At 43.8% G+C, this 14,958-nt stretch overlaps 2 protein-coding genes across 2 annotated transcripts in view; one reads left to right on the top strand and one right to left on the bottom strand.

Annotated features, from left to right (window-relative positions):
- The window catches only part of LOC134447164 (gastrula zinc finger protein XlCGF26.1-like), an 18,361-nt gene extending 14,223 nt beyond the window's left edge, over window positions 1-4,138 (bottom strand). Inside the window, exon 1 of the mRNA XM_063196512.1 lies at window positions 4,107-4,138. The gene's annotated coding sequence lies outside the window, so the exon portion shown is untranslated. The remainder of the gene's footprint in view (window positions 1-4,106) is intronic.
- On the top strand, window positions 3,710-14,958 carry LOC134447160 (endothelial zinc finger protein induced by tumor necrosis factor alpha-like). Its single transcript, XM_063196490.1, has 9 exons — window positions 3,710-3,947; window positions 4,429-4,489; window positions 7,491-7,740; window positions 9,449-9,519; window positions 9,728-9,809; window positions 10,506-10,955; window positions 11,272-11,339; window positions 11,533-11,614; window positions 13,967-14,958. The coding sequence occupies exons 1-9, from the start codon at window positions 3,844-3,846 to the stop codon at window positions 14,956-14,958; spliced, it is 2,160 nt and encodes a 719-aa protein (XP_063052560.1). The 5' UTR covers window positions 3,710-3,843.

The following is a 14,958-nucleotide window of genomic DNA, read 5'->3' as shown; positions in this document are numbered from 1 at the left end:
GTTGCGCATACCGCCACCTACCGGTTCCTGGGCGATTCTGTTGATACAGTACTGCTGTTTAAATGCGGGCATATAGCCCGGTTGATGTTAAATACTTCAGCACTGCTCTTATATTTGCGTCCCTTCCCAGCACTGTGGCCTGATTAAAATCAGCTTCGCCGTTCTCAAGCAGCCCATCCTTCCACTCTTTCCTTTCCTCTGCATACACAGGGCACTCAAACAATATGTGTTGGACTGTCTCCTCCTCCATCATACATCCCAAACACTGCCCTGATGCCACTCTTCCAAACCTACACTGAGTACTGTTCAATAACGTGTGACCAATCCGCAGTCTAGCAATGACAACCTCGTCTCTCCTGCTGCCCCCCACCTTGCCTACTTTCCCCACCTCCTTTTGGATGCTGTACATGTGTCTTCCCTTACTCTCCTGGTCCCATAGCATCTGCCACTGTGTCACCACTGCCCTTTGGATGAGTACCTTCACTTCTCCCCGACCCAAGTTGACTGCTACATCGGGTTCTGGCCTCTCTAAGGCTTTTTTTGCAAGGCTGTCGGCCCGTTCATTTCCCCATACTCCAACATGCGCTGGGATCCATAAGAAACACACTGTGATTGCAGACCTTTCTAAGCGGTATAAACCCAAATACACTTCCATCAGTAGATCCATCCTACATGACTTTGATGACTGTATGCTGTTTATTACTGCAGCAGAGTCTGAGCATATCACCACTTTTCTTGGCCGTGCCTCCTCCACCCATTCTAATGCCTTAATTATTGCCATCATTTCAGTAGCATACACGGACAGCTCATCTGTTAGTCTCCACTTCTGGCTGATCCCTACTCTCCTGACCACCATGGAGGCCCCTGCTCTCCCCGTCACTGGATCCTTAGAGCCGTCAGTGTAAATTTCAGTGCACGGGTGGTGCACGTCTCTAATGTAGTCATTGACATAAAATGCAAGAGATTCTGCTTCTGTCTCTCTCTCCTCATGCATATACTGCAATATTGCCATATCGACTGTTGGTTGCGGAAAAAACCACGGCGGTACTGGAGGTACTGATACAGTTGGAGCAATTGTTCAATAGAGTCCGACTGCGTCCTGGAGAACAGGGGGCGTGTATTTAGGGGGGCGTGTATTTAGAGGAGACTCACTAGTTTGACGCCCTCTCGTGACTTCACATGGTAATCAAACATCTCAAACAAGCGATTTAAGGTTAGGGTTAGGTTTAGGGTTAAGGTTAGGGTTAGGGTTAAGGTTAGGGTTAGGTTTAGGGTTAGGTTTAGGGTTAAGGTTAGGGTTAGGATTAGGTTTAGGGTCGTATGACGTAAGCGGTAAGTCACGAAAGGGCGTCGAACTAGTGAGTCCCGTATTTAGAGGGGCGTGTATTTAAGGCAGCCCTGATTGGTCCGATTCAGGGTGACGTCTGACGCAAAGAGGCTTGAGACAAGAGGGCTTAATCACGTCATAACAGCGTAGTAGGAAATGATGGCGAGGGGAGTACGGAAATGTTATTCACTGTGGAACAGGTCATAGGACAGCGTGAATGTCTGTCAGCTGTCCTTAATTACCCCCAGCAATTACTGCTGACCAACAGCTGCCGTTACTTGGCCACAAATTACGGAGTACGAAAATGGCATCCATCGTGGATGGATGACCAATGACCATGCGCAAGGGAGTTAATTTTCCATCCACTCCTGTCCTCAGGCAACGCCCCCGTACTACACCGTGGCCAATGCATTCCCCGCCATGAGATTGTTCTTTCTCTTGAGTTTCTTTGGTCTGACGTCACTGACTGTCACGTGAAGAATGAAGACGTTGACTTTAGCAGTTGGTGGCTAATGTTAGCTTAGCCTACTTAGTCAAACCGGGCTTTATGTTCCTCTCATTGCAACTTATAATGTTAGGGCTTACAATAGAGTTTTGGTACAGTTTTCTCTGCTCTTATCGGTATCCAGATACATTCAATACATTTAACTGCTCCTTTGGGAATTTCGCGGCATTTTTGAAAATTATGCTCTGAGGGCAGCTTTACCGCATATCTGCTCTGAGGGCGTCTTTATTGTCTACATGGTAATGCTTAGCAGCGCATGTAACCCTGCTCTTAGGGCACCTTTTCTGCAGGTTCAGGGCATATTTGATGCACACATGTACCGGTAATTCTGCTCTTAGAGCACATTACAGAGCGACCATGTAACAAACACTGTTCTGAGAGCAGCTTCGCAGCACATAGATAGATAGCGTTTTGTTTCCTTGGAAACGGACGCGGTTTATGTGTTACGCATACGCTATTTGACTCGGTTTTGCACTATTGTGGATGTATTTCTAATCTTGACATGTTAATGGACAATCTATGCGAATTTCATAATGTGTTTTTATGTGATATGGGAGTAAATGTGTTTACATCCCGTCTGGGATTTGTTAAACTAGCTGGCCCGCTAGTTAGCTAGCAAGTGCTAGGTCTCTACACTACATCATGTGTCAAAAGTGGAAAGATTTGCCGACACTGTGGATATAATGAACTGGTCTGTGAATGTTTTCAAAATGTTTTGCTTTGACAAATTGCTGATATTAAACATCCAAATCCTGGTGTTTCTTTGTTTATGCTTGCCTGGGCCATTGAGACAGATCGATTCTAATATCTATTACTTACTTGCTAGCTAACTAGCGGACTAGCTAACAAATCCCAGACGGGCGTACTGTTAACACATTTTACTCCCATGTTACATAAAAACGCATTTTGAAACTCGCACAGATTGTCCATTAGAATGTCAAGATTAGAAATGCATCCATAATAATGCAAAACCGAGTCAAATGACATACATTTATCGCTTCGTCAGTCTGTCTGGCTTCATCTCCGTTCCGTTTCCAAGGAAACAAAACGCTATCTTTAGAAAAGTAGCCCCGCACTTAAAGTAGGCTACCTTCGGATTGGTAGATGCTAGGAAAATACCGTTTTCAGTTATGGAAAGCTGAGGTTCTCAGCTTTTAAACAAGACCCATGGTGTGTCTTTAGGTCTAATTAAAAAAATATTCTGTGTCAGATCGAAAAAATGCAAGTTTTGAATGGGTTTCAATGGCTCCAAGTCAGGGGTAGTCCACCAGCAGCGGTCGTCCAGAGCCATTGATATTCATGACTCTGCGGTCGTCGTGAATCGGACCAATCAGGGCTGCCATAAATACACGCCCCTGTAAATACACGCCCCTCTAAATACACGCCCCCTGTCCTCCAGGACGCAGCCGGACCCACAGACCTGTATTAACACAGGTCTGTGGCCGGAACCTTCTCCAATTGTTATACTCTGAAGCCCTGCTTCCTGTCACAGGACCCTATGCTCCAGCCAAACCCCCAGCCCCGCTTTGTTGCATATTCCCAGCACTGCTCCAGGACTGTCTGTGCAATATGTTCATTTCCATGGCCTTTATGGTAGACTTCAAGGACCGACTACTTTATCAACAGTGCCCCATGTGGTCGGGGAGTGAGAAACATTTTCCCAGTTTTCAGCGTTAAAGTCAACACAACAAATTCCCACATTATTTACTCGCCTTTTACATATGCACACATTTTTGCTTCTGAAAACACTATTCAAAACTCATGTGCGTATTTTGGTTTATTTTTAATGACAGGGAATAACTCGTTTTTATAAATAAGAAATTTATTTTGAAAGACCAAATTTCGGCTTTGACCCGCTAGTGTCGCTGACTTCACACCCAGGAAATAAGCCTTTCTCGAATATGCACAGATGTTTTCATGTTTTAAAGAATAAATATTGTGTTCAACGCAATGTTTTCATTAGCTTACATATGCTTGTTTGAAACATTGGAATGCACTTAAGTCAGGAGTCATGTCAAAAAACAATTTTAACGGAAAACATGCAGCCGTTAACTGCAAAAATAATGGGGAACTGTGTGATGAGGCACCTGGTCGGTTCCCGAAGGACCCACTTAGGTAGGCTAGTCTACTCTGGTATGATGTACCACAAACAATGCCAACTTTTTAAATGCCTTCATTCCTGTCCCGTGACTAGGCTATCTAGTTTAGGAATGTCCGTTAGAACCAAGCTGTCATAGGACAAAGTAGCATGTTAGCAAATACATTTGCACTTACCTGTCTTTTAGTCGTTGCATTGTTTTTCAAATGCTTGCTGTATTAACATATTTCGTTGAATACTGAAGTTAACACAGGCCTGTAAACAGAAGTGTCACTCTTTAAGCCGTGCCTTTATCCGACGCACCAGCAAGACTAGTAGACTGTCCCCATTTCGACTACAGTTTCAGAAAGCTCTCAGATGTGCATGAAGTTAAATGCTTATGCAATTGGCTATATATTGCTGAAGAAATAAAGCAATCCAATGAAACTCCAAGTCCAACTACAAGTTCATCCTTTTCCATTCTTGATGGCATGCACCCCTTTCTAATCCTGTGTTTAGCAAGCGACATATCAGTGAAGAGACCCCCTCCCCAGAAAGTGATGAAGATACTCTGGCTGAGGTAAGTGTGTTGGTGAGCACATGTGTTGCTTGCTTCAAAATCACGTTGTGACATTTCTGTTTATTTTGATCCCTGTGTGTGTGTGTGTGTGTGTGTGTGTGTGTGTGTGTGTGTGTGTGTGTTGCTTCAATATCATTCTGCCATTTCTTTTTATTTTGATCCCTCACACACTGTGTGTGTGCGCGCAAGTGCGCGCGTGTGTCTTACAGACTCACCCACATAACAGTGTCAAATGTGTTTTATAGGATATACTGTACGTAGTATGCAATCTTTCAATAGCTTCTTTCCAGTAAATATACAAGTACATAGAAGAATTTCATGACAAGATCAAAATTGTAAAGGAGCAGCAGACATTTAAAAATAAATGACTAAAATTACTTATTCTAAAAACTTATTCTAAAGCCGCCCACTGCAGTTTGTGTAAGTTTGCTCGGTGCCCGCAGCCGTGCCTCTCTCAAAATCTACACTGTCATAGCCTAAAGATTGCAGCCATCACGCCTGTCCTCAAAAAAACTGGAGCTGCAGCGGATGATTTTAAAAACTACCGTCCCATCTCAAACCTTCCCTTCATCTCCAAGCTGCTAGAGCGTACTGTGGCCTTACAGCTTCAAGAACACATGACATCATTTAGCCTATGGGAGGAACTGCAGTCTGGGTTCAGGGCTAAGCATAGCACTGAAACTGCACTAGTCAAGGTCGTAAACGACCTTTTGTTAGCTGCGGATTCAGGCCATTTCAGTATCCTCCTGCTACTTGATTTAACAGCTGCTTTTGACACAGTCTGCCACAACGTCCTTCTCACAAGGCTGGAAACCCTATTGGGCATCACTGGTACTGCACTCTCCTGGTTCAGGTCCTATCTAACTGGAAGAGAGCAGTTTGTCTCTATTGGTGATTTCCGGTCTCCAAATTCAGTCCTCACACATGGTGTTCCTCAAGGCTCAGTTCTAGGCCCCCTACTTTTCATCATTTATATTCTTCCCCTTGGTAACATTCTCCGAAAACATGGTCTAAATTTTCATTGTTATGCAGATGACACCCAAATTTACATTCACACCAAACCCTCCCATCCACTCCCCCTCGCTAACTTAACAACCTGCCTAAATGAAATTAGTAATTGGATGACCCAAAATTTTCTTAAACTTAATCAAAACAAAACCGAAGCCATCATCATCGCCACTCCATCATTACTTAAAAAGATAAACCTTTCTCAGTTCTCTATCCCTGACTATTTTACCTCCACTTCCTCTGAAGTAAGAAATCTGGGCGTCATCATCGACTCTTCGCTCTCCTTTGAATCCCATATCAAACACCTCACCAAAACTGCATTTTTCCACCTTAAAACCATCTCCAGACTCCGCCCTTCTCTTACCCCTACCTCTGCTGAGACCCTCATCCACGCTTTCGTAACCTCCAGATTAGATTATTGCAATGCCCTACTCACTGGTCTCCCTACTAAATTGATTAACCGTCTACAATACATTCAGAACTCAGCAGCTAGATTACTCACACACACCAGACCCTGGCATCACATTACCCCTATCCTCTATCAATTACACTGGCTTCCTATCCATTCACGTATCCATTTCAAAATTCTCCTCCTTGTATACAAGGCCCAGCACAACCTTGCACCCTCCTACATCACAAGTCTCCTCACCCCATACAATCCCACCCGCACACTACGCTCCACTGACTCACTCCTCCTTACAGTTCCCTCCACACACCTGCGCACCATGGGCGACAGGGCATTTAGTGTTGTTGGCCCCAAACTTTGGAATTCACTCCCACTGTCTCTTCGTCAGTGTTCCACACTATCTGCTTTTAAATCTAAGCTGAAGACACACCTTTTCATTTCTGCTTTTCCACTTCAGTGACAGGCACTTCCACTTTATTTTAATCATCAGTTTATTTTTAATTTTACATACCATTATTTTTTTTACCCCCTCATTTTATTTTATTTTCAAATGCATTCTACTTCTTTTTCTTACTTGAAATCATTTATCTTTATTGTACTTTTATTTCTATTTTATTTTTGCATTTTAATTACTCTCCTATTGTTAATTCACTGAAGCTTTGTTTTACTTTCCCTACTGTTATGTATTTGTTTTGATTGTAAAGTGTCCTTGGGTATCTTGAAAGGCGCTCAAAAATAAAATTTATTATTATTATTATTATTATAAAAAAGAATCCCCATACCTCCCTAACTCTCCATAGTGTTTTTCATCCCATTGTACCAACAGTTGATACAAATGAGAATATGTCTCCTGCGGCACTTCAAGTCGATGTTTCTAACGAGAATTTTTATTTCCTCTATGCTGGTTCGACTCCGTCAAACAAAATTTACATGTGAGGAATTCTGACAGCGGACTGCAAAAGTGGTCCAGAGAGTGATCATTCACTTATTATTGACTCATTTACGCATCAACCGACTTAAGACAGTAATTAATTAACCATTTAACATAGTGTTTCTCCACAGGAGGGGTACAGCCTCCCAGGGGGCGTTGGGGAGCTCTAGGGGGGCGTTGAGAAGGACACAGCTGAGAGGGGGCGGTGCTTAGTTGCCATTGGGGGGCATTAATCCTTTTTTTAATACTAAAGGGGGGTGTTGTCAGGCTTATGATGAGATCATGGGGGCATTGGGAGGCTGGTGATTAGGCTGAGGGGGTGTTAGTTCAACAAGTCCGACAGGTGGACAAAGATGCATCTGTCTATGCACTGCCGCCATGTGAACACAGGAAGGAATAACAATCGAAAGAAAGCTTTTTTTTTTACTCTGAGGAAGGCGCAGGTGCGCCGAAATAATAAAAAACCTCTAAAAAATTAGCTGAGTGCTCCAGTCATCCCTGGGTCTAGTCATTGTGAAGTAGCCCAGCTTGTCTTCAATTAAAAGAAAGCGTTTCAGACGGACGGACGGACGGACATACCCTCTAATAGAGACGCTAGGACGCATCTAAAAAACGTTGACAACCACTAATTTAACCCTACCTTGTATCCCTGTAAGACTCTGGCAGACCGAGCTTCCACTACCAGCTCTGGGTCCTTAACGCGGCTCGAAGCTGACCGGGCCAACAAGGATACATCCTCCCAAGTGGACTACTGGGAAGTGAAGGTGGTGAAGGAGGAGGATTGTGAATCGTTAATCCAGTCGTCTTCACCGATGCCCATCCAACATGAGGCTGAAGAGGCACCGCTGGAGGTCCATGTGAAGACTGAAGAGTACCTGGAAGAAGGGGGTGACAGCACACTGGAGAGTAAGCACTGTAGGCCTGGTGCAAAGCCTTGGAATTCAGGGGTGCGTTTCTCGAAACCATAGTTGCTAACTATGTTGGCTACTTTGCTGTTTGCAATGCAATTTCCCATGGGCAATTACCAAATTTGCTAACTGGCTAACAACTACGCTTTCGAGGAACGCACCCCAGAGTTGTCGGTTGGTGACATAATTCACGTACATTCAAATAGTTCTAGGCAGTGGTTTTCTGTTCCCTGGAGAGTAAAAAAAGAACCACTACATAACAAGCAAAGATGAAGAAGACACAAATTACATTTACCTTTAACATACTTTCTGTGTTCTACGCCCCCTTCCTGGAACTAGTGGCACTATGTCAAATGTAATCTGTGGCTATGTCTCAAATCACGCGCTGAGGTCTTTAGTGCATAGTGTCGTGGAAAGATTTGAGCACTATGCACTGTGCCCTCGCTGGAAGTGACGGCTGGGCATGGCATTAGCTCGCCAAAATATCAGTTGACTACTGTTTACAATGCACAGCGTCTGGTGCTTGTATTTCCATGTCCTTCACTCCAAAGGACAACAATCACACATACAATACTTTGGTTGGCATGAAAAGGTTGGTGTCCCATCAACATAACTTGCAGAATTAGGAGACTGTTGACCAAAATCTTCTACTGAACTGAATGCCACATTTCCTCCGTGTCATTGACAACATGGCCGCCGTTTAGTGCGTGCAGTGTCCATCATTCAAGCACTGCATTTTACCGCCATTGTTAGGGGATCATCCTGGCACTCTCAGTGCACTGGCTCAAGTGAAATATTCAGCGTGAGCGCCCTAGGCACTGAAACGCAGTGCCCGAAGTGCACAAGTGCGCGATTTGAGACACAGCCTGTGTGTCAAAGGCTCCATGAACAGCCATTGCTGTGTAAAAAATGGAACATGAAGGTCAAAGGGATTGACTGTACCAGAGAGAGTAGAGAGAGAGAGGTTCCATTGGCCCATTGTTTCCGGGTTCTATTATTGCAAGGGGGAGGGGGGGGGATCCCCCTTTAGGCAGACCTAGGCAGACCTAAGGACTGTTCTATTTAATGCTAGGAGTATTATGACACGCCCCTTTAGGCAGACCAGAACCTGGTCATGTTAGGTGCCCATAGCAGCCTATTACATTGGCATATCTCTATATACTTAAAGAATCTCTGACTGTACTCTTACTCCCATGGCTTTGGGTCTGGCTATTTCTCCAGGCCAAGGCCGTTTCCATCCTCGAGATCATAGATGGGTGGCATCATGGATATTTTTGCTCTTTGAGTTGTGGCTCTCTTGACTTCATGGTGGTCGTGGTCGGAGCTATTAGTGAGGTGGGTTGCAGGAAGGAAAAAGTACCGAAAAATTATACTCAAGTGAAAGTATCTTAACTTTGTTTGAGTCATTCTCAAGTAAAAGTATGAGTACCCATCGAAAAATCTACTCAAGTAAAAGTAAAAAAGTACTACTGTGAGTAGGCCTGAACACTTTTTAAAAATCTTTTACCCAGTAGAATTTTAGATGGGTAATTTTTTTACTTATATTTTACTGGTTACTTTCCACCGCTGGTTGCAGATTTGAGTCCTGTCCTGACCAGTAGGAGAAATGTGGTCTCCCACAACTAAAAGTTTTTCCTCACCATCCATCCATCCATCCATCCATACATATAATTTCTATTCTCTGCTGTTTCCACCTTCTCCTGTAGGTGAAGATGATGAGTTGTCAGATGACCAGAACTCCTCCGCCTCTTTAGACATCAAAGTGGAACTGCTGCACGTAAGATGTTTCTTCTTTCAAATTTGCACTTTTCCAACCACAACACACACAAACATACAATCAGATGTATGCACACAACTACACACATACACACAGTGTGGCCTTTCCCCTCCTCATTCTAACATTGTTAAACAATGTATCATGCCAATGAATGATCACTGAAGTGCCAACTTTGTAAATTATTGTGATATGCATTCTTTTGTTTCAGGAACAAGATGGAGAATCAGACATGGATCCAGTCCTGAACTCCTCTGAGATGAACCATCCTCCTCCAGATCTACCCAAAACTAGTAAGTGATCTCATGGTGACTAAAATGCAAGAATCAGCTCTTGTTCCCATACTTAACTATGTTCTTCTCTGGACTGAGTCAATTGATGTTCCTCTCTGTATGCCATTAGCATTGAGGAGCTGAAGTTATAATTGAACATATTCTTGCGCGTTTGGACTATTTCACTACACATTTGGACTATTTCACTTCACTTCATGACTAGCTGCTCGATCCAAGTTCTGTAATTCAAGATGAAATATGCTGATTTTCTATGCAGATTAAAAAATGGGCACTGTAATGAAAGGCGTAACAACACTGCAGGAGCACTGTGTCAATGCTTTAATCAAACTAATTTGTTGACTAAGTGTTCCTCCGCTGTTACACATTTCACTATAGCTCCCATTTTTATCTGCATAGAAAATCACCCAATTTCATTCTTTTCATCATGGAAGAGATTTGTCTCTTCCATCTTCAGACACTCAATGGTTCTCAATGCCCTGCTGAGCTTGCTAAATGCTACAAACACCAGATCATCAATCAATTTGTCTCAGAACATGGTTAAGTATAGAAACGTGGTGGACTGTCTCTGAAGTCTAAATGATGCTTTTGAGGCCTCTGTCTTGTCTAGTCTGTACTGTATGTGGACAAATACATACAGAGGTTTATCCTGAATGCTAATGTTTTTTTTAAAATATTTTTCCTGTTTGTGTGAACCAGGGAAACGCTCTGGAGCACAGCCCCACCGTGCAGGAGAGACATCCTACTCCTGTCAACACTGCGGGAAAACCTTCGCACACGTAAAACACCTCCGCCGACACCAGCTCATCCACACCGGCGATAAACCTCACGCGTGCAGACAGTGCGGGAAAGCTTTCACGCGGGCGGAGCACCTCAGGGAACACCAGCGCGTTCACACAGGGGAGAAACCATACCAGTGTCCAGACTGTGAGAAAACCTTCACACACGTCAGAAGTCTCCACCGACATCAGGTGGTCCACACCGAAATGCCCCACCAGTGTAGAAGGTGCGGAGAGTGCTTTTCACTGGCGGAAGACCTCCGACTACACCAGAACACTCACAGAGAAGAGCTGCTCTTCCACTGTATGCAGTGTGAAGACCGCTTTTCGCAGGCAGAAGATCTCCGACGACACCAGCGCATTCACACAGGTGAGAAGCCCCTCTCTACCTACCACGGAATGCCAACAGTGTTGGAAAAGTTTTTTCATGTCTGCAGTCTCGACCGACATCACATAGCTCACGCAGGTCAGAAACGACTGTAAGGGAATGTGACTTCAATGACAACAACATCTTCAGGGTCATTTGTGTATCGCCTTGTCACTAATTGATGTTCGTTCAAGTGGTGTTATTCCCTTAAAAAAAAAACTGATGGCAACCATCAAATCGAGATATTTGTTGGTCTGGTGTTGTATATCTGTGGTTCCAAATTCTGCTTGACCTGATCTGAATGTTGTTTTTCCTGTAGGTGAAGCTGAACCCCCCACAAAGCAGACCTCCTCCTCATCTGCAGACATCAATGCTGAATTGCGGCAGGTACACACACGCACACGCGCACACACACACACACACACACACACACACACACACACACACACACACACACATTCTATACTTCCAATATCAACACCTCCATAGAAATTTTCCAGGATGTTCCCGTCTTTTTACAAGTTCTACAGTGTGACAAAGGCTGACAATATGCACTTGTTTGTCTCTTTGTGGGTCTTAGGAACAAGATGCAGAGTCGGACACGGCTCTAGTCTTGAGCTATGAAATGTACCATTCCCCTCCATCAGAGCCACCAAAAACTGGTAAGAGATCTCACTCTTGCCCAGAGACAATTTTTTTTTTTTTTTTTTTTTTAAATTATTATTATTATTATTTTTTATTTGTCCTTTATTTAACCAGGAAGGTCCCGTTGAGTCACAGTGACTCTTCCCCTAGGGAGTCCTGTCCAAGAGGCAGCAAGTTAAAAGTTACAAAAGAAAAACATAAAAGACATGGAACAATGCTACCAAAACACTAGACGAGACAACAAAACATTTCATGTAACACAAGAACACAAGACTCACATTTCTAGGATTAAAACTAAATAAAAAAAATGGTAAAAGAAGCTTAGACCCATGAGCACCTAATTTAAAAACAATTACACTGTTCTGTGAAACCAGACTTAAAAAGATTTTTAAAAGCATTTACAGAGAGAAGTGTGTCTAACTGTAGCTTGTTTTGAAATTCGTTCCAAAGGTATGGGGCATAGAAGGAGAAAGAGGTCTTTCCTATTTCTGTTCTAATTGAAGGTGTGATAAACAGTATTTTACTTGTAGATCTTGTACAGTGGATATTGATGTTATATGTCAGTAGATTTTAAATATACAGTGAGTCCAATATGTATTTGATCCCTTGCTGATTTTGTTGGTTTGCCTACTAACAAAGACATGATCAGTCAATAAATGTTATGATAAATATGTATTCTAATATGGAGAGACAGAATATCAAAAAGAAAATCCTGAAATTAACTGAAGAGAATATATATGAATTTATTTCCATTTCATCGAGCAAAATAAGTATTTGATCCCCTGACAACTGATTACAGTTCCGGGCCCACAGACCAGATGGGCACTTCCGATCAACTTGTCATCTGAATTTAAGACACCTGTACATACTAACATGCATAAAAGACACATTGAATCAGCAGAATCAGTCCATAGTATGAGTGAATCAGTCACACTCCAACCTCACCAGCATGGGAAAGACCAAAGAGTGGTCAAATGATATAAGGGACACGATTTTAGACCTGAACAAAGATTAAATGGGCTGCAAAGCCACAAGAAACTGGGTATTAATGACCCAGCTGTTGATGCATTTCTTCCAAAATGTGAGGAATACGAAATGACTATCCATCAGCCTGTCTGGGGTTCTATACCAGATTTGACCTTTTGTAGGGATTTGATAACCATGAGAACAGAAAGAAAGCACCCTCGACCTGTACGAGATGAACTAGGCAATGATATCAAAGCTACTGGGACCAAAATCACTGAGAAAACTACTGGTAGAAATTAATGCCACAGAGGTTTAAAATCCTGTAGTGCACACATGGTACCTGTACTTCAGAAGGAACCTGTGCAGTCCCACCTGAGGTTTGCCAAGGGACATCAGGCTGGTTTAGGATACGAAAAGGAGGTGCTGTAGTCAGACGTAACCAAAATCAAGCTGTTTGGCATTATCATAATTCAATGTGTTTTGAGAAAGAGTACTGCTGTCTATGATCCCAAGAACACCCTCCTCACCATCATGCATGAAAGTGGTATCATTATGGTTTGAGGGTGTTTGTCTGGCCAAGGCACAGGACAACTTCACATCGTCAACGAATGGATGGAGGGAGACATATAATGTGCAATCCTGAGTGCAAACGTCCTTCCCTCCACCGAAGGGTGGGCCATTTTTGGATCTCCCAACATGACAATAATACACAACATACAGTCAAAGCAACGAAGGAGTGGCTCAATAAGAAGCATATTAAAGTCGTGAAGTGGCCTAGACAGTCTCCAAATATTAACCCTATAGTAATTCTATGGAGAGAACTGAACCTCCCATTTACCAAGCTACAGCCACAAACTATTAATGTTTTAGAGATAATGTGCAAAGAAAAATGGGCAAAAATATTTTCTACTATATGCACAAACATTGTCATCAACTAAAAGAAGCATCTGACCTCAGTGCTAGACAACTAGGACTTTGCCACAAAGCACTTTATCTTCTTTTGCTAGAGGGATCAAATACTTATTTGCCTAAATTAAATGCAAATAAATTAAAATATATTATTTTAAGTTATTCCCTGGAATTTCTTTTAGATATTCTGTCTCTCCATGTTTGAATACATATTATCATAAATTTATAGACTGATCATGTCTTTATTAGTGGGCAAACCGGCAAAATCAGCAAGGGATCAAATACATATTAGACTCACTGTATGGTGGTAATTTTCCTATTAATGCTTTGAGAGTAAAATTCACAGAACACATAATTCACAGAACACACAGAAATACACAAGTGCAGAGCATGAGCGATATAAAAGGCCTTATTATTTGTGAAAAATGTACAGATGTTTTTATGATGAATGGTAATAATAATTATTTGTTCTTTTCTGTGCTTGTGTGAACCAGCGTCGTTTTCATCTGCCATCCCCGCATCCTCGGCCACCCCAGAGAAGGTGACGCAGACGCCGAAATATTGCTGCTCCGTTTGCGGCGACAGTTTCCGGAACAAGGGATGCCTGACGAAACACGAGTCCCTTCACAAGAGAGAGAAGCCACACCATTGTGCTCAGTGCGGTAAGATGTTCCTGAACGCGGCGAGTCTCCAACAGCACCAGGTCACTCACGCCGGAGAACAGCAGCCCCACCAGTGTGAACTCTGCGGGGAGAAATTCGCGCAGGCAGGAGACCTCCGCCTGCACCAGAGCACTCACGTAGGAGAGACGCCTTACCGCTGTCAACAATGCGGGAAGATGTTCACACGCGCGAAACATCTCCGGCAGCACCAGCACAGTCACGCTGCGGAAAAGACCCACCACCCGTGCGGACAGTGCGGAGAAGCGTTCGCACGGGAAGAGCACCTCAGGGAACACCAGCGCGTTCACACAGGGGAGAAACCATACCATTGCCAACAGTGTGGCGAGCGCTTTTCACAGGCCGAAGATCTCCGGCTCCACCAGCACATGCACACGGAAGGGAGGCTCTACCACTGTCACCTGTGCGGGAAGATGTTCACGCATCCGCAGAGCCTCCAGCAGCACGAGCTCACGCACACTGTGGAGATGCAATACCGCTGCCAGAGGTGCGGCGAGAGCTTTTCGCAGCCCGAAGATCTCGGCCTGCACCAGAAAACGCACACGGAGGAGAAGGTCTACACCTGTGAGGCGTGTGGGAAAGTGTTCAAGCACAAGAGGAACTTTCAGGAGCACCAGGTCATCCACACAGGGGTGAAGCCTTTCGAGTGTGCAGAGTGTGGGAAGAGGTTTGCGTTGGAGAAATACCTCAGGTCACACGAGCGTGTTCACACAGGAGAGAAGCCCTACGACTGCAAACTGTGTTGGAGGAGTTTTTCACACGCGGCCAGTCTCAGCCGGCACCAAATTGTTCACGAAGGTGAGTAG

This window comes from Engraulis encrasicolus, chromosome 1 (assembly GCF_034702125.1).
Source record: "Engraulis encrasicolus isolate BLACKSEA-1 chromosome 1, IST_EnEncr_1.0, whole genome shotgun sequence".
Lineage (NCBI taxonomy): Eukaryota > Metazoa > Chordata > Actinopteri > Clupeiformes > Engraulidae > Engraulis > Engraulis encrasicolus.
The sequence above is the reverse complement of the archived record's forward strand: the minus strand, read 5'-3'. Positions and strand labels throughout refer to the sequence as shown.

Excerpts from the sequence above, each read along its gene's own strand:
- LOC134447160 (XM_063196490.1), top strand. The coding sequence starts at position 3,844 with ATGTCAAAAAACAATTTTAACGGAAAACATGCAGCCGTTAACTGCAAA. Across the intron at positions 3,948-4,428 it reads TTCCCGAAGGACCCACTTAG|CAAGCGACATATCAGTGAAG; the intron begins GTAGGCTAGTCT and ends TCCTGTGTTTAG. Across the intron at positions 9,520-9,727 it reads TCAAAGTGGAACTGCTGCAC|GAACAAGATGGAGAATCAGA; the intron begins GTAAGATGTTTC and ends CTTTTGTTTCAG.